At 56.9% G+C, this 17,203-nt stretch overlaps 1 protein-coding gene across 3 annotated transcripts in view; it reads right to left on the bottom strand.

The window, feature by feature from the left end:
• Positions 1–4,508: 4,508 nt before the first annotated feature.
• TSPAN9 (tetraspanin 9) overlaps positions 4,509–17,203 on the bottom strand; it is a 221,081-nt gene continuing 208,386 nt past the window's right edge. For all 3 annotated transcript variants that reach the window (XM_005876995.2, XM_005876996.2, XM_005876994.2), the window contains 6 exons: positions 12,358–12,549; positions 11,914–11,988; positions 10,648–10,749; positions 9,746–9,877; positions 9,262–9,345; positions 4,509–7,715 (listed from right to left, as the gene is read on the bottom strand). In XM_005876995.2, coding sequence (XP_005877057.1) covers positions 7,644–7,715; positions 9,262–9,345; positions 9,746–9,877; positions 10,648–10,749; positions 11,914–11,988; positions 12,358–12,549 — 657 coding nt within the window. In that variant the 3' untranslated portion in view covers positions 4,509–7,643. The remainder of the gene's footprint in view (positions 7,716–9,261; positions 9,346–9,745; positions 9,878–10,647; positions 10,750–11,913; positions 11,989–12,357; positions 12,550–17,203) is intronic.

Raw genomic sequence — 17,203 nt, 5'->3', positions numbered from 1 at the left:
CCCCTCCTTCTCCTCCTCCTCCTCTTCTCCTTCCCTTTCTTTCTTCTTCTTTTAGTTTTCAATCAAGCTTTTAATGAAAAGATCATAAAATAACATTTTCTCCTGTGATAGAAAAGTAATTCACTTACTTTCTTCTTAAAAACAAATCCATGAGAAGCCCCTACTTCCATCACTGGCTGAAACCCTGTCCAGCAGTGACTGAGCAGGAAGGATGGGGCGCTGCAGGGGGACCCAGGTGGATCCTTTGGCTCAGGCCAGGGGTGAAGAGGGCAGTGAATTAAGCTTGAATCTGGCCCTTTCCATCAGCCAGGTGCAAACCATGTCACGCACCGAGGCTGGAACAGGCTGGCCAGAGCCCCGTTAGCCTAGGCCAGTGATGGTGAACCTATGACACACACGTCAGAGGTGACACTCGAGCTCATTTTTTTGGTTGATTTTTCTTTGTTAAATGGGAATCCTATCTAATAAAAGGGTAATATGCAAATTGACCCTAATTGCGTAATGACCTGGAACGACGGGTCGCTATGACGTACACTGACCACCATGGGGCAGACGCTCAATGCAGGAGCAGCCCCCTGGTGATCAGTGCACTTCGACAGGGGGAGCGCTGCTCAGCCAGAAGCCAGCTCACAGCTGGCCAGCACAGCAGTGGTGGCAGAAGCCTCTCCCGCCTCCACAGCAGCACTAAGGATGTCTGACATGGCTTAGGCCCACTCCCCTAAGCTGTCAGTCGGACATCCCAAGAGGGCTCCCAGGCTGCCAGAGGAATGTCTGACTGCCAGCTTGGGCCCAATCCCCTGTGGAGCAGACCTAAGCTGGCAGGTGGACATCCCTTGAGGGGTCCCGGACTGTGAGAGGGCGCAGGCTGGGCTTTAAATGGCATTTAAATATATAAAATAAATATCAAAAATATAAGTCTTTGTTTTACTATGGTTGCAAATATCAAAAAATTTCTATATGTGACACGGCACCAGAGTTAAGTTAGGGTTTTTCAAAATGCTGACACGCTGAGCTCAAAAGGTTCACCAGCACTGGCCTAGGCACTCCCTGAAGAGGTGAGGAACAGTTTTGTGAGGGGCTCATGGATACCTGATTGGAATTTAGAGAACCCCACGTTGGGAACCAGAGGTCAGATTCAACATTCTCTCCCTGAGTTGCCAACCAGTAAAATAAGAGGGCTGTGTCCTTTCTAGAACTGGGGTCCCTTGACAAAGAAAAAGAAATATATTACAAATCTATTGAGGTTGCAGGAATTGTGTGTGGGGGGGGGGAGAGTTAGGGTGGAGGAGGGAGACAAAGGGTAAGGGGCTTCCTGCTGCCATCAAATAGCAGAACATGAGCTCCTCTTGCCCGCCTGACAGGTCGGCCCTGCTTGGGACAATGGTGAGGCCGGAACTCTGCAGCCGCCAGAAGAGAAACCTCTGGGCAACACTCTATCGGCCAGACCCACCACAGACCACCAGGTGGCCTTGCTCTTCCAGTCCCCGTTCTCTGCATAACGATCACCAGAGGAACCTGGGCACTGCCCAGGTGTGCCCCAGGGACAGTCAGCTACCTATCACTCTCCAGGCCCACAGCGGGAAATTCCGGCTTCAGCCAGAGGGCCTGGCTCGAGTGTGTCCTGTGGATGTGGCTTTTCTTTTTGTCAGGTTAAGGAGGCACAGTAGTCCATCTCACGGCTGTCATTAAACTCAGCATAATGAGATGGCTAAATCAATAGCCTCCCAATCTTTACTGACTGCTTTAAGAAGGGGCCATTGCAATGCCGATATTTTTGTGCCCCAATCGACATTCATTTAATCTGACTTCCCTCTTGCGTCTGTGAATTACTGTGCTCTACAGCCAGCCCAGAGCAAAACTGGGAGACACATCCTGCACCTCTCCTTTCCGTAGCTCACCCCCCTCCCAGATCCCTGCCCTGGGACACAGCTTTCAGCAGGGGCCCTGCTTCTTCTTGGGGACCCTAAGCCCCAAATTTGACCACTTTCTTGCCAAGCACCTCCCTTGGCCCAGGAACAGGCTGGGTGTCTTTCCATACATGCCTCTATTTAGTCTTCACAGCAAATCTGTAAAATAGGTGTCATCCTCATTCTGCAGATGATGAAACCAAGACAAATTCAATGATTACAAGGCTCCTGAGGACACCAGCTGTGGAGCGGGAATTTGCCCAGGCCCTTCAGCCCCCACCAGCACGCTTCCCACCCAGACCTGTACAGTGACCGCTGATAGCACAGTCGTGGTCAGGACAAGCCTAGACAACGCCTGTGAAAGCACTGTGAAGCCGTGACGCTCAAAACAAAAGGAGAGATAGCTGCACGTGCCGGCCTCTGCCGCCTCCTGCCCGTGAGCAATGAGCCTAGAAAACACTCACCTGCATTTGGTGCAAACCATTCGTCAGCTCCAGTGCAAGGCGAGGGCCGGCATGCCGGATGAGCGGCAAGAATGCGCTTTCCCCCACAGTAAGTCTAGTCAGTCACGGGGCTCATCACTTCTCCTGGGGTCTCTCAAATCTGTTCTTTCCTCTGTCCCACCGGTGTTGCCCGAGGGCTGCGTCATCTCTCACCTAAATCACCTACACAGCCTCTCCGAGGTCCTTGCACCCACGCTGTCTCCTCAACCATCCTCCACTCTGCAGCCACAGCGATGGTTCTCAAGGTGGGTCTGAGCCGGCACACGGGCTTCCGGCCTCTCAGCTGTTCCCTGTGCTCTTGGCTTAAAGCTCACCCCCTTCACCAGTGTGCCAGCCCCAATAACATCGACAGGACACCCCTCCCTCCGCTCCCTGCCACGTCAGCTCCTCCCACTTCAGCTCTCAGCTCCACATCTGAGATGGAGTCAGCGACTCTCCACCCAGAGAACATCAGCATCGGAGCCTGCGGTGCAATCCCATTGACTCTCTGTGGCCCCTCTGTGAGCCACAGGGATCGGGTCTGGCTGTTCACCACTGTATTCAAGCTGCTTGGCACAAGTTAGTGTTCGAGTCTTTGTGTGATAATGTCTTGTCTGTGCGAGCCCTGGACGAGCTGTTTTGAGGAAGTTCTCATACATACCAAGCCGGCTCCTCTGTGGCTCACAAACCATCCTTTCTCACTTGCCCTTCGCTGGACACCGATGGGAGGCAGCTCTCCCACCTCCTCACACAAGAATGGAGGAGCAAGAGGTCCCCCAGGGTCATCTCAGCCACCCATGCCATGGGCTGAAGAGCCCAGAACCCATCCCAGAAGGCCCTTGCCTAGTGTTAGAAGTCTCCAGGGGGGAAGATGCCCAGCCCTGTCCTCCCGCTGACATCCCCTCTCCTGCCTGGCCAGGTGGCCCGCCTTTCACTGCTTAATCTGACTGGAGCTCAGTGCTCACAGAACAGTCCGTGTGTCCCAGTGCCCTGGGTGCCAATGGACTTCACTCTGTCCCTCAGAGAAGACAGCACAGGGACACGGGGGCATCCCAGTAGGTGTGTCCACAGGCTGAGGGGCAGGAGTGAGAGCAAGAATGGGCAGAAGAAGTGGCTCCCACCCACTTTCTATGCCTCGGTTGGTCCTCAGAGGATGGAGAGTCACCCTTCCCTGAGCCATGACCATCTCCTGACCCACAGCCACAAGGTCTCCTTGCACCTTTGACAGAGGGTCACCTCAGACGCCTCAGTCAATCCTCAGCAAATCCCTGCAGGTGCTGGGACACAGCAGCTGCAGGAAGGCTCCCAAGGTTGATGCTCTGGGACAATCCCATGCCAACCTGGCCTCTCCCCGAGCAGGCGGGAGCCAGACCTCCACACACGAGGGCTGAGAGATGCGGCTCCCGCTCCCATCAAACCCACGCTGCACATTCGCCTTCATTCCCGCCCCAGCCCAGCCTGGTATCTGAGCTGCAGCAATGGCCCAGGGCAGGGTGAGTCTGAGCTTCTCACCCCAACTTGTCGCTGTGACTACAGCAGCCAAGGAGGCTGGGAGGCTTCCCTGCAGTGAGGTGGCACAGCCAGTGGTTTTCAGTGCCTCCCTCCTCCCCGCTGACCATCTCGTACTGACTGGTGCTTCTGTGCCCACTGGAGCCAGCTCAGAGCCACCTAAGGGAGTGCAGCCCAGGCAAAGCCACCCGCAAGGCCCCCTCACTCCTGGCTCCGATGAGCCCCAGGGTCATCAGGGGGGTTGGGGAGAAACTGCACCTAAAGCTGCATCCCTGCCCCACAGGAGGCCAAGAGTGGCTTGTCCTGCCCCTCTCCCAGCGCACTAAGGGCCTGGCCCACAGGCTGGTGGACTGGATGGGACAAACACATAGGTGGGGTCGGCCTCTCATGCAGAGGGCCCCCACCAAACCCGCCTCAGGTCACCAGGCAAAGGAGGTGTTAGGATTCCTCAAGCACACACAGAGGACCCCCCACTCCCCTAAGCCAGCAGATCTGTAACCTGGGCTTGAGGGGAGATGAGGTCCTGGCTGCAGGGTGTGTCTTGGACAGAGAGTAGGGCTGGTGCCACAGTCATGGTTGACCGAATGAACACACCACAGAGACAGCCTGCTTGTGCTTTTGACATATTATCAGGTTTTATTTAAAAACATGCTAAAAACATGGTGTTCAATAAAGCCAGGACTAGGATGAAGGAAACGCAGATACCGCATCACAAGCAGAAAAGTGCATTTGAAACCAACAGGCGTGCTCTCCCGTGCTGGGCAGGGTGTGGGCACGGGCCCAAGGCCTGGCCCTCGGAGTGCCCGGTGAGGGCAGGAAGGCCAGGCCCCACCCTGGACTACTGCTTCACTGCAGGGAGAGGAGGGAAATGGGAGAAGGGGAAATGAGCCCCGGACTCTGAAAGGCTGAAGGACCAAGAGCGGACCCCACGCACCTGGCCCAGCTCCCATCCTACACCAGGTCCCTGCTAGTTAGCACCTCCACCAGTGGTGGGCAGGGGGCCCGAGAGCCGGACAGTCGTTTCCATCCATTTGGCTGCTCTTTGGCCGCTAAAACAAGGAGGGATGGCCACCTGATTCCAAGTCAGACCAGAACATTTGCATGAGCATCTGGGGTGGGCTCAGCAGCCTTCCTGAGCGAGCCCAGGACGCAGGCCCAGGCCCGCAGGAGTGCAGGGGAGACTGTGCCCACACCTGCTGCAGCCCCTGGAGCAGGGCTCAGGCCCTGCTCACTCACCTCCCGAGGTGGCTGCAAAGAAAGGCCAGGGAAGGCATTCCCCTGATGCCGTCTGCAGGACCCTGACCTTCTGAGCCTTCTGTAAACTGCCTGCATCAGACCTGACTAAATGAACTCTGACTCTGGTGGGGAAGCCACAGCTGCAGCCTCCAACACAGTGTGGGCCAGACACGGGCTTGGAAGAGCACTCCAGCCCATGCACAGCACCTTTTACCCAGTGTCGACTCAGCCAATGACGGACGGAACCACCAAGCACAGGAGGAGGCCAGAAGGGAGTTTGGGAGCTGTAACAAGGCTCTGAGGACAGATGATAGGGTGGGGCTCAAAGGAGGAAGGGGGTCTGTGGCCAGGGCTCCAGGCCAGAGGATGCCCCTGAAGCTCCAGAAACAAAACACTGCCAGGGAGGCCACACCTCCCAAGGTGCTAGGCTTTTGCTGTTGATTTTAACAAAAATTAAAAATTGCATTGATAGGCATAAACAACCCCCCACCCCCAGCATAAACTCAGTATGCACCACGTCCCACTGCACGACTTGAATGCTGTTTGCTGGGTGTCTCCACAATGGCCTGGTGGCAGGCCGCTAGGAGCTCTGCAGACTGGGGTTCCCGGAGGCGGCCAGAGGACCCAGAGGCAGTTTTGCTCAAACATGTGCTTACCCCTCCTCCACCCCAGGCCCCACCTCCCCAGCTCTCCCATCTGCACCAGCTCTCAGGAGGTAGCTCTACTGCCCAACTCACTCCCCACCCTCCAAAGACGTGAGTCCTGAGCTCACCCAAAGTTCTGTCCTCCTGGGCCTGACTGCACTGCACTGAAGATCAGGGGAGGGGTTGCTGGCTGGGCAGCTGAGTCTCAGCTCTTGGAACAGACAGATGGAGGCCGGAGAGATATGGGCCTGGTGGGAAACTAGGGCTGGAGTCACATGGTGTAGAAAAAGGCAGCCTCCCTGAGGCCCCACCTGGGGAAGCACCCAGGCCCCACCTAGCGGGTGGGGAACCTTTTCAAGCTCCATCCCACGGATTCTTGACTTTCTTCTTTAGCTGCAAAATGCTTGCTTAGACCAGCATAAGTTCTGGTGGGCGCTGTTTCAGCCGAATGCCCCGCCCACCTCTCATCTCCCAGACGGCTTCCTCCTGGGGCTACTTAACAGGATCCAGTCTGACATCTCTCAGTTTTCTGTACTTTTCCTTGCGGTCACTGGGGACATGACTGCCACCCACCCCACCATCCATGAGCCCCGAGGAAGGAGATGAGTCCCGGGACCTGGACAGACACCTCCCCCTTCCTCCCAGCAGGAACCAGCAGCCCAGTGCACCGGCTGGAATGGTCATGGGCACCACTTCCACCTGCCCTCCTGACTCCAGGGTCCTCTGCCACTGACTGAGCAGCAAAACCTCAGGACTGCCTCCCTCCCAGAAGCAGTGTGAGAAAGTGAGCAGCAGCTGAACGAGAGGTATGTGTCCGGGAGTTTCTACAGGAATGTCTGTGAAATCACTGGGGTTGGCAGATGTCGCAGGAAGGCCTGCGGGGGGTCGGGGGGAGGAGGGCCTCCCGTGCCGGCAGAGGGCAGAGGAAGGAGGAAGGGAAGGAAAAGCAACTGCTCATCATGAAGTGGAAGGACCCACAACGGCTCCAGCTGTGTTCCTGGGAAAGCACCCGGCAGCCCCCCAGGGACCCCGCTGCTCTGGCCTCCTGCACCAGCACACGCAGACACGTGGCTCCTGAGCAGGGCGCTCCTCGTGCGGCTGCACGTGCCTCTGTTTCACCTCCTCTTCCAGGCTCCGGTGCCACAGGCCGCGGGGCAGACAGAGCAGCCCCGGCCGTCTCCCTCAGAGCATCTGAACGCAGGCTGGCCCACCTCACCCAGTGCCTCCTGACTGCTGCACAGTGGTTTGTCCTGAATGAAACCCGACGGACGTCCTCTCTCCCACCCGTCTCCCACCCTCAGACAAAAATCAAACTGTTACAGAAATCAACACAGTAAAAAGTTATAAATCAGAAAGCTAACCCTAAACTTATCTGAGATAATATTCCTGAATAATCATAATCAGAGTAAAATAAAATAAAAAAGTTACACTGTAAGGTATAAAAAGCCTGGGCAAGGTGCTCCTTGGGTGCCTGGCCGGAGGCTGCTGCTCCCGCTCTCCGAAGGGGGGCCTCTGCTGGGCAGTCTCTCCGCCAGGCGGGAGCACTCACGGCCCCCCACGCGCACAGTGTGGTGTGAGGAAGGGCGGGGTAGCCACCATCGGTTCGGCCTCAAATGCGCCCCCCGGCCCACCCTGTCTTCTTTGGCAAATGCACAGATGCAGGAATCCAGCACCCCCAGCACCCCAAGGTCTCCGTGCCTTCTCCCCATGGCTCTCCACCCCAAGAAGGCTGAGGCGGGGTGTGTGGAGGGCACTGGGGGACGTGGGTGCAGGGGGCAGCAGTCTGGAGTGCGGGCAGGCAACACAAAGCTCAAATCTCCTTCCCTGGCACAGTGTCCGCGTGGGGGCTGGGCTCCCGCTGGCGCTCAGGCGTCGTACTTCTTACCAGTCCGGTGGATGTGCTGGAAGAGGGTCATGGAGAAAGCCATGCCCAGAATCTGAAAGACACGAGGAACGTCTCAGACAAAGGCCCCACGGCTGGGGCCACCGACAGCAAAAGGTACAACCGCTTGTGGGCGTGAAAAACCTGGTGGGATGAGGATAGTGGTGAGCAGAGGAGGGCACCCAGCAACCAGCCCAGGGCCACACCGTGAGCTCAGCCCTCAGAGCTGTCTGTACAGAATGTCACTGAGCCTCTCCATCTCAGAGTGCTGGGTGAGGCCGAGTGCACAGAGGGCTGACCCTGACCAGCAGCTAACAAGGCGGTGCGGAGGGGGAGGGAACGCGACCTGTGCTCAGTCGTTCTGTTCTGGAATACACAGCGTGATTCTTGGGCTGCAGCAGACACTCTTACCAGTGATGCTTAGGACATTAATTCTTGTTTGTTATTCCCTCAACTCCTGAATCCTGAAAGGGGGTGGTGACAGCAGGGAGCCAGCCTGTGGCTCAAGTCACCACAGATAGTCTGCATTGGGCACAGGCCACAAAGCAGGTGACACTGTGCCTCTCCTGGCTCCCACACCGAAGGTGCAGGCATACGTGGAGGAGACCATGGTGGATGAGCCCAACCCCAAGGTTCTGGTCCAAGTCCAGGCCTGACCCCAGGCGGACCTGAGATGAGCCCCACTCTCGGTACTAAATGGTGGGTGCAGCTCACATGAGGGCTCATCTGCTCAGTCTGCGAGCACCTAGATAAATCAGACACGATCTGGCCCCTCGGCCCAAGAGTTTAGGATAAGGAAGATCCCTGGTGCAGGATGCTGACCGTCTTCCCATGGACCGACCTGTGAAGTTCAAGTACTCCAAGAGGAATCAGGCATGGAGATTCCTGCTCACCAGGGACAGGAGCCATGTGTAGTGGGCACAGGAGGGAGCCCAGGAAATGCTCGTCCCCAGAAAGGTTAGGGTCTCATGCTCCCAGCCAGCTGTGTCGGCCTCATCATCAAGAGGAGAGGCAGGGACCCCTCCTCTTGCCTCTCCATCACCTAAGCTTGGCCTTAAGAGAACAGCGTCACTACGTGCTTGCTAAGAACAGCTAAGATGACCTGGCACTTCCTCTGTGCTTGGTGCAGCTCCTTGCCCGATGTGAGGCATGTTAAACTCAGTCCCGGTTGAGAAGTGGCATGATGATCATGCTCGTTATACTGATGTGGAAATTCAGGCACACAAGCTAATCAGTGTGCCCGGGTCACACATGTCTAACAGACGGTGAGGCCAGGACTGACCCCTGTGGGCTCTGACCCCCACGCCCATGCTCACAGGTGTTACTAAGGACTCAGGTCTCATTCAGTTCAGCCACAAGGAAAATGTCCCTGTGAAGTGGGGTCCCTGTGAAGTGAGGAGGGACACGGGCCCAAGGCCAGCATCGGGCCCAAGGCCTAGGAAATGGGAGGAAGCAGCGCCTCTGGGGCCTGTAGGGTTGGGCAGGCACCAAGAGGCCGCAAAGCAGGACAGCGCATGGAGGGGGCCGCCTGGGTCAGTGACTTAACTTCGGGGGCTTGCTTTTCTCCAGCTGGGATGCAGCAAGGCTGATGGCCCTCTCACCTGCATGATAAGGATGCACATCCCCACGGTGCCGAGAACGTGCTTGTTGTCATCAAACCACATCTTCACCTTTTCATAGCAGCCCTAGGGAGCGAGGACCATGAGGTGAAGGGCCCGGCATGACGACGAGCACCCCTCCTGCCCAGCCCCCCACTCTCTTTCTCCTTCAGCCCCTGTCCTTGCTCTTTCCTCCTGTCCTTCCCTGACCCTCAGCCTGGTCCTGCCTTTGAGCAGGCCCTGCCCTGCCCAGGGTTCCACCCACAAGGCCCCACTGCACAGCCTCAGACACACCCCTCCCCATTACACTCCCAACTATGGGTCCAGGCCCTCCATTTTCCACCTGCCTTTTTGGCTTCAGTCCTGTGCGCCCCCCACATTAAGCCAAGTCCTTGGAGCCCCAGGCCCTCCTCCCTCCCCTGTAGGTTCCTTTTCCCACGGCACAGGCTCCTGGGAGGAGGACCCGGGGCAGGGCCTCGGGCCTCACCGTTCTCCACAGCGGGGTGGTGCTGTTGCGCCCACAGCCCTGGGAGTTCTCCATGCAGCAGCGGTCGGGGACCGTGTTCTCACCCAGCACCGGGTACCAGTCTGTGTAGTCGGTGACGCCGCAGCAGCGCATCTGTGGGTGGGAGGCACAGGGTCAGACACGCCACAGCCTGCCAGCTCCTCTGCGCCCTCCCCATCCAGGCCAACCCGCCCCGGCGAACTGCCCCCTGGAGTTCAGCAGAGGACACAAAGGCCTTCTCTTGTCCATTTTTGGCCTCAGCTGGGCCCACAGGGGAGGTAAGTGAGAGCTCCCTCCTGGAGGCTGGAGCAGGAGACAGGAAAGCTGCCGGCCCCTCGGAGCTGGGCACTGACTCTGGGCAGGAGTGCTCAGCCCTCCGTCCCACCAGCACCTGCGGCTCTGTGCCTGAGGGAGCGTTGCAGGCTGGCGCCTGCCCTTCCCCAGCGCTTCCCATGGGGCACCAGGCTGTACTGACTTGTTCTTCTCAGAATCAGAGCCTCCTAGCCTGAGCCAGGACCAGGGGGCATAGCTGTTGCTAAAATAGATTCTGTCACTCATTCCAAAGCTTCAGAGAAGGATCAGATGGTCTGTCCTTCTCGATCATCCATCCTTCCCAGCTTCCTGTGCCCACTTAGCCACTCGCACAGCTCCCTCAGGCCTGTCCACTCCTGTGTCCAGGTCCTGCTCACCCTCCTTCACTCACCTCCTCGCCCCTCTCCAGCTGCATCCCACTGGCTGGTGTCCGACCCAGCAGCTCTCACTTACTATCCAGAAAGCACAGCTGCCCAACTCGGTCACCTGGGTGGGGTCTGAGGCCCAGGCCGCACGCCTCCTCCCCGCCTGCTGGCCCTGCCCATCCAGTCAGCGGGGCTGCCCGCCCTCACCTCGGCCTGGATGATGTTCCAGGCGTTCTTCAGACCCACGTTGTTCTCCGTGTTGTAGAGCAGCAGGCCTTCCTTCAGGTCGTTCTTGGCGTTCTCATTTACCTGTCCGGTTGAGGCCGACAGACAGGACAGTTGGGACCAGATGCAGCCTGCCCAGGTCAACTAGAACTGCTGGCCACCTCTCTCCCTGGGTGGGGTGCCGGGGCGGGGCAGGTCCACGCGCCCAGCTTCAGTCTACACCCACTGACTCCCAGGAGAGCTGTAACACTCAGAGGAAAGAAACCAGCCACACACAGGCCACTCTGCCACCCGCCCACATCTTCCCCCCTGCTGCCCTGTCAGAGACACCCTGGGAACCAGAGAGTGGCAGACGAGTCATTTTGATCTTAGGACCACCTCTCACTGGCAAGTAGCTTGCCTCTGCTTTATCTGTCATACCCTGTAATAATAATGTCTACCTCTGGCGTTGTTGTGAGAATTAAAGGAAACAATTCTCATAAAGAGCCAAGCACAGGGCTGGCACAGAGGGATCTCTCAATATTATTATTTCTTCCCTTTCACAAATGCACAGGAACTCATTTCTAACCCTAATAATGACTCCACCTTCCAGTGTGGCCTGGGCAAGTGCTTCAAGACCCCACGGAACTGAGAGCAACATAGTTCCTGGGCACAGGGCCCCAACGAGCCTGCTGAGCCCTAAGAGACTCAGTGCGTGGCTACTCATTCCTGGGAGTACCAATAAGAAGTTCTCCAAATGAACTGGGAACTGTCTAGTCTGGCGAGGTTGCCAGGGGTCACCCCACCATCCTGAACCCTGCGGTGCAGCCTGGCGCAGTCGCTCCGCCCCAGAGGCCTCTGGAAAAGAAAGGGTAGCTCCCCTTCACCGTCAGCCCTACTCATGGTGTCACCGGCCACGCTCCTGCAAGTTTCCAAGGGGTTATCCTCAAATCCCAGCCCAGCCACTTAGTGAGTCTAACTCCCTTCTCCAAGCGGCCAACACAGTATGCTGGAATGCTCCCAGTGATGCGGAGTTCACTGAGCAAGGGGCAGTCCACTGCATCCTTGGACAATTTAGAGGACTCAACTTCCTAAGACTACACAAGGTATTGAACCATCCCAAACTCGCCTTCCCCATGCTGCCCCACCAAAACCTTTCATCTGGGCCTTTCCTGTTCTCCTGGCTCCATTTCCCGCTGGCTTGCTCCAGTTTGACCCAATCCCAAGGGCAATGAAATTCCATAAGCTCCCCCCTTCCTGAAAGCTTACCTTGTCCATGTAGACAAAGAAGAGGATAAGTAAGATCAGCTCTGCTAGGAGGATGACCAACAGGACGATGAAGAACTAGAAAGAGAAGGTGCAGGCATGGGCACATGGTGGTGGTCGTGGCCAGGAGTGGGGCACAAACCAGAACAAGGGCAGGGAGGCAGGGACAGGCAGCAGCCAGCCAGGGCTTCCCAGGTATGGAGAGGCTACCTACTTCTGAGGAAACCCAGACAGGTCGGAGAGGGGCATTAAGTGGACACCAGTCAAGGAGTGAGAGGGACAACTAGGGCAGGGATAGCGGGGAAGAGGGGAGTGATTGGGCCAAGAACATCCTGGAAGCAATCTCCTGGGCTCAGTTAGCTGATGTTCCCAGGCTTTGCCTGTCATTGTGGCTCAAATGCAGGGTGATCCAGAGTTCAGAGGGTTGGGGGTGTGGGTCCAACTTACACTGAGGAGGAGGCACTTGTTTTCCTTGATGGCCCCCAGGCAGCCCAGGAAGCCCGTCACCATGACAATGGTGCCTATGGCGATGACTAGGTTGGCTGCAGACAGCGAAGGGAAGCTGGGGGAGAAGGTGGCAAAGTTGCCTTGGGACACGGAGAGCCAAATGCCCACTCCAAGCAGCCCACAGCCACAGAGCTGGAGAGAAAGGAAAGGCTGTTAGACTGGCATTGCTCTTGCATTCACCACCAGGGGTCTCGAAAGACTCCATGTCCCCACCCCCAACTCCGAGCCAGGGAAAGGGTGAGAACAGGGCTACTGGTCAAACATGATCACAGCCTCCAATCATGTCGGCTGTGTGACCCAGACAAGTCCCTTCCGCCTTTCCATGTCTCAATCCCCCTGTCTGGCTAATGGGGTTACACTGGCTTCACTGGCCTCTAGGGTCACTCTGAGGATCAAATTAAATGCGACATAAACAAAAGCACGTGACAAACATTGCGGGTCCCAGGTGCAGATGGGGGGCTGCCGTTATTCCACCCGGCAGGGGAGAGGTCCCAGCATCCAGGAAGGAGTCCGGGAGGGTGGATGGCGGTCAGGGGAAGCAACACGGGCTTGCTCGGGGCAGGAAAAGAATCTCGGAGCCCAGTTTCTCAGAGCCAGACCCTCCAGTGACTGCCCTGTGGTCCTGAGCACTGTTCTCAGAGCCTGGAGAACAAATTTCCCAGAGACGGGAAAAGAAAAGGACTGGCTGGGGTGGTTGAGAGCTGACTGAGGGGCTGGCTGAGGTTTAGGATGGAGCAGCCCATCACTGCCTTCACCATCCATCTGGTAAGCCAGCAACCAGCCCCATGGGCCCGAAAACTGACTCCTCAACAGCACCCCTGGGGCCGCCGCCGCCACTCACTTCACCTGGGGAAGCTTCAGTTTCATTGGCTGCAAATCTCCACGTCTGCCTTATTTTATGCTCGATATAGCTGACAGCCCCCTCCCTCCCGCAGCCCAGAGGAAGTGTGCTGAATCTGAGAAGCCAATCAATCAGTCAACCGATATTTATTGAGTGCCTCTAGCATGCAGCGTCCGTGCCAGAAGAGCTACAATTGCTTTAGAGGCCTGCCTTCCCCGGGCCTCCACTCGGGCTGGGTGGGAGCAAGGAAAAAGCAGCATCTACCCCTGGCAGTATACACTGGTGCCAAATAAACGGCACAGGCGTTCAGAGGAGGCAGTCACTGTCCTGGTCCAAGATGCCAGTTGGCAGAGACAGTGCCTCAAGGATGGGGGGACTTGGGGCAGGTGGAGGGCAAGGACGTTCCACATGGGGGCTGGGGAGCCAGACATGGATCTGATACCCAGCTCCAGCTGGTCCTGGTTGTGCCACTTGCAAACTCCTTTTATTCTGAATGAGAATAATAGCACCTACTTCCTGGGTTGCTGTGAGAATTTATGTGGAAGCAAGCATGGGAAGTGGGTGGAAGTAGCAGTTCCTGGTGCCGAAGCCATGCTGTGACCCAAAGAACCAAGCTCAGAGAGGAGACACAGATATGCCAGGAAGACAGGCAGCCAACAGCCCCAAACTGAGCCCCTTAGTAAGTGCCAGTCCCCTTTCGAGTGCGGGAGGAGCTGGTAAACTGCACGGGTGCTCATGAAGGAGGGGTTCCCACACAGAATGGGAACAAGCAAACATCTCGCAGAGTTTCAGGCGCTGATGTTGCTGTGAAGAAAACTAAGGTGGACAAGGGATTAGGAAGTAACTGGGGACAGAGTGGTCAGAGAAAGGGACTCAAATGAAGAGGGGAAGTGAGCCACACAAATACCTGGGGGAAAGTGTTCTCACAGAGGGAACGGCCCTGAGGTGTCCAAGTGGCCACAAAAGAGTGAAGGAGGTGACAAGTGGGGGAGGGGGGGAGTAGGTGGCGGCAGGGAACCAATGAGACAGGACCTTGCAGGCACCAGGAAAGAAAATGTGGGTGCTGTTCTCAGCGGGGTGGGAAGCCTCCGGAGCTGGAGAGTGACATGATTTATGTTTTCAATAGATTGCTCTGGCTGCTGTTGGGAGAACAGACCATTGGAGGCAATCGGGAGGCACTGCGGCGGCCCGGCTGGCCGTGACCTGCACCAGGTGGTTACGGAGGACTGGTCAGAAATGTCCGACTTGCGATGTGTTTGGAAGGTAGTGTTGACAGGGCTTGTTGGGCTTTAAAGAATCAGTAGGACTTTTGTAAATGGGGAAACAAAGGTGATCCAGACTGGGCATGACAAAGAAGTTGGGAAATTCCCATGTATTACTAAGCCAAAGACTGTTCAAGGAGCATAGAGGATGAGAGTTAGGTAAGTGGAGCGGCTGCCTGGGTCCCCTAACCTGTGGAGAGGGGTCCTGCGCCTCCTATACCCTTCAGCAGCCCCAGGTGGAACTAGGGCAAGGTTCCCAAGGTGTGGGCATACTCAGGCCCTGAGCATCCACCCACCCAATGGGAGCATCCCTAAGCTTTGCCAGGGGAATAACCTTTGCAACCACTAGGTGGCGCTCCAGGCTGGGTCAGAAGCTCTGGGCTTGCCAGTGAGGCTCTGAAACTTTCATCCAACTTGTCATTGACTTTCTTCAATCTGCTCAGTATCTACGCTGCCGTCTCAATTTTTCTTTCATTAATCATACCATGGAAATTCATGACCTTCATGTTGCAGATTTATGGTTCCTAAAGCCAGACCCTGCAGTGAATAAGAGGAAACCCGCTGCTGCGGGCTCTGGCTCAGATAGAGGGGCCTACCAAAGAGAGCGGACTTGGGCTCCTGGACCTGCAGGCCGCCTATTCCCCTGCAGCTGGGGACACCAGGGTCTCCAGGACCCTCCCCAGAGAGTGCAGCTTTCCCCAGAAGCCAGTTCTCACTGGGAGTCGGCCTGGTGGCCCCCGCTGTGCCTCCATTCTGCATTTCCTTCCTGGGGGGAACTGATGTGAGTTCAAGGAGCCTCCACCAGGAAAAGCTCAAGGATTCAGAAGCTCCCAGGAGCCGGTTACTCCTCAGCACTGCTTCTCTGGCTCCACACTGCATGTCCTTGATTTGGTCTGCAAGCTGCCCAACAACCCACCAGCAGCCTCCCTCCAGCACCCAGAGCGAAGCGAGCTATGGGCCCGTCCCCCACCGGCTTCCCTCCTCACTGCCTGTCCGAGGTCCCACCGGGGCCCGGGCTAGGTCCCAGGTGAGATCTGCTGCCTACAGAGGGGCAACCCCACCAGCAGCCTGTACCTAAGTCCGAGGTTGGGGTGCACGCCTGCTGAGTGAAGGAGACCCCTGTCACTCTTCCATCTCTCCCCAGAGGTCTGCTGATATGGACCCTGTGTCCCCACCTCCGATGACCCAGAACCAGCAGAGCCTCCAGGCAGGAACCAGACACACACCAGGCCCTAAGTTTACAGAAAAAGACACTGAGAGGGAGCAGGCGACTGTCACTGCTGGATGGGCCCGGAACCTGGTTTCCTGGCGTTTGGTGCAGGCCCCTTCCACACTGCCACTCCTAGGGCACCGAGTGCATGCCCATGCGAGCCCCGGCCAACAGGGAGAAGCAGCACGACCCCGGCCGTAGCCCCCCTCTCATGCCCAGACCCCAGCGTGCTCCCCTCCCTGACTCTGGCCTGTTTGTCAGCCCAGCCTACATTGAGCTGCCTGAATCTTTATCTAAAATGCTTCTTTCACCCATGCTGTCCCTCTGGGAAGCACTCCTGTGCCTTCCTTCCCCTCTTCTCCGCCCCCGCCCCCCTCCCCCAGCATTACCTTTGCCCTTCCCTCTCCTGGGCGCCAAGGGCCCTTCTTTTGCTTCTGTAACTTGTTTCCTGAGCTTACACAGCCCAGTTGACTCACTTCTGCTACCTCAGAAACTTTCTAAATCAGCTTTCTCTTATAACTCGCAAAGTAAATACATAAATAAAATGCCTCTTCTATCACCTTCCCGTGTGACCTTCAGATTTTTGAGCTCTTTGAGGCCCACTTTCCCTTAAAGGTGGGATGTCTAGTGAGTAGAGGTCAGGGGTGCTGCTAAACATCCAACAATGCATAGGACCTCCCCCCCATACCCCAATAAAGAACTATTCAGTCCCAATGTTAGTAGAGAAGAAACTGCCCCAGCCCTCCCATGCCAGGTATCCATCCTCTAATCTCAGTGCCCTGAGAAGACACCATCAAAGAAACAACCTCGTGTGTCCCCTTGTCCCCTCCAAGGGTGGGGCAGCGTCCTGGCTCCAAGAGGGTCAACACAACATGAGAGGAGAAAAATGCTGGGAAGACTCCACCCAGGAGCTAGTGAGGGATGGGGCAGGAGCAAGTAACAGGCCAACATATGGTGTGTAGCAACGGGCATAAGGGAGGAGTTGACAGCAGAAAAGGATTGCTGGGCAGGAGGGCAAGAAGACAGGAAGCCAACATCCGAAGGCAGAGCAGGAGCAGGGAGAGGGTGAGGCAGGAATGGGAGAGGGGAGGAGCAGGGAGGGGAGCCGCCTCATATGGAGGGTGCCAAGCACAGGAAGGAGGCAAGGTCTGCAATGGCACAGCCAAAGATCAGAGCCAGAGAGCTTAGCTGGTGGCATTCGGGAAAATTCCCTTCCAAATCCAGAGGGTTGTCTCAGCTGAGATGACCGAGCTATAGTCAGCCCAAGGCAGGAAGAGACTGGGGCGAGGCAGAGTGACTCAGGGGGCCGGGATCCAGCCCCTGGTAGCACTGAATGACCCAAGGTCACCAGCCGGGCCTGGTCAGCACCCCTCTCTAAGCAGGAGCTGGCCCACGGACCATCTTGGCAAGCCTCCCTTGCCCCTTCTCCTTCCTCCCAACAACCAAGGGCATTTCTAAATACTTTCAACTCAG

Source organism: Myotis brandtii, unplaced genomic scaffold (assembly GCF_000412655.1).
Source record: "Myotis brandtii unplaced genomic scaffold, ASM41265v1 scaffold504, whole genome shotgun sequence".
Lineage (NCBI taxonomy): Eukaryota > Metazoa > Chordata > Mammalia > Chiroptera > Vespertilionidae > Myotis > Myotis brandtii.
This window is presented reverse-complemented; position numbering and strand designations above follow the sequence as displayed.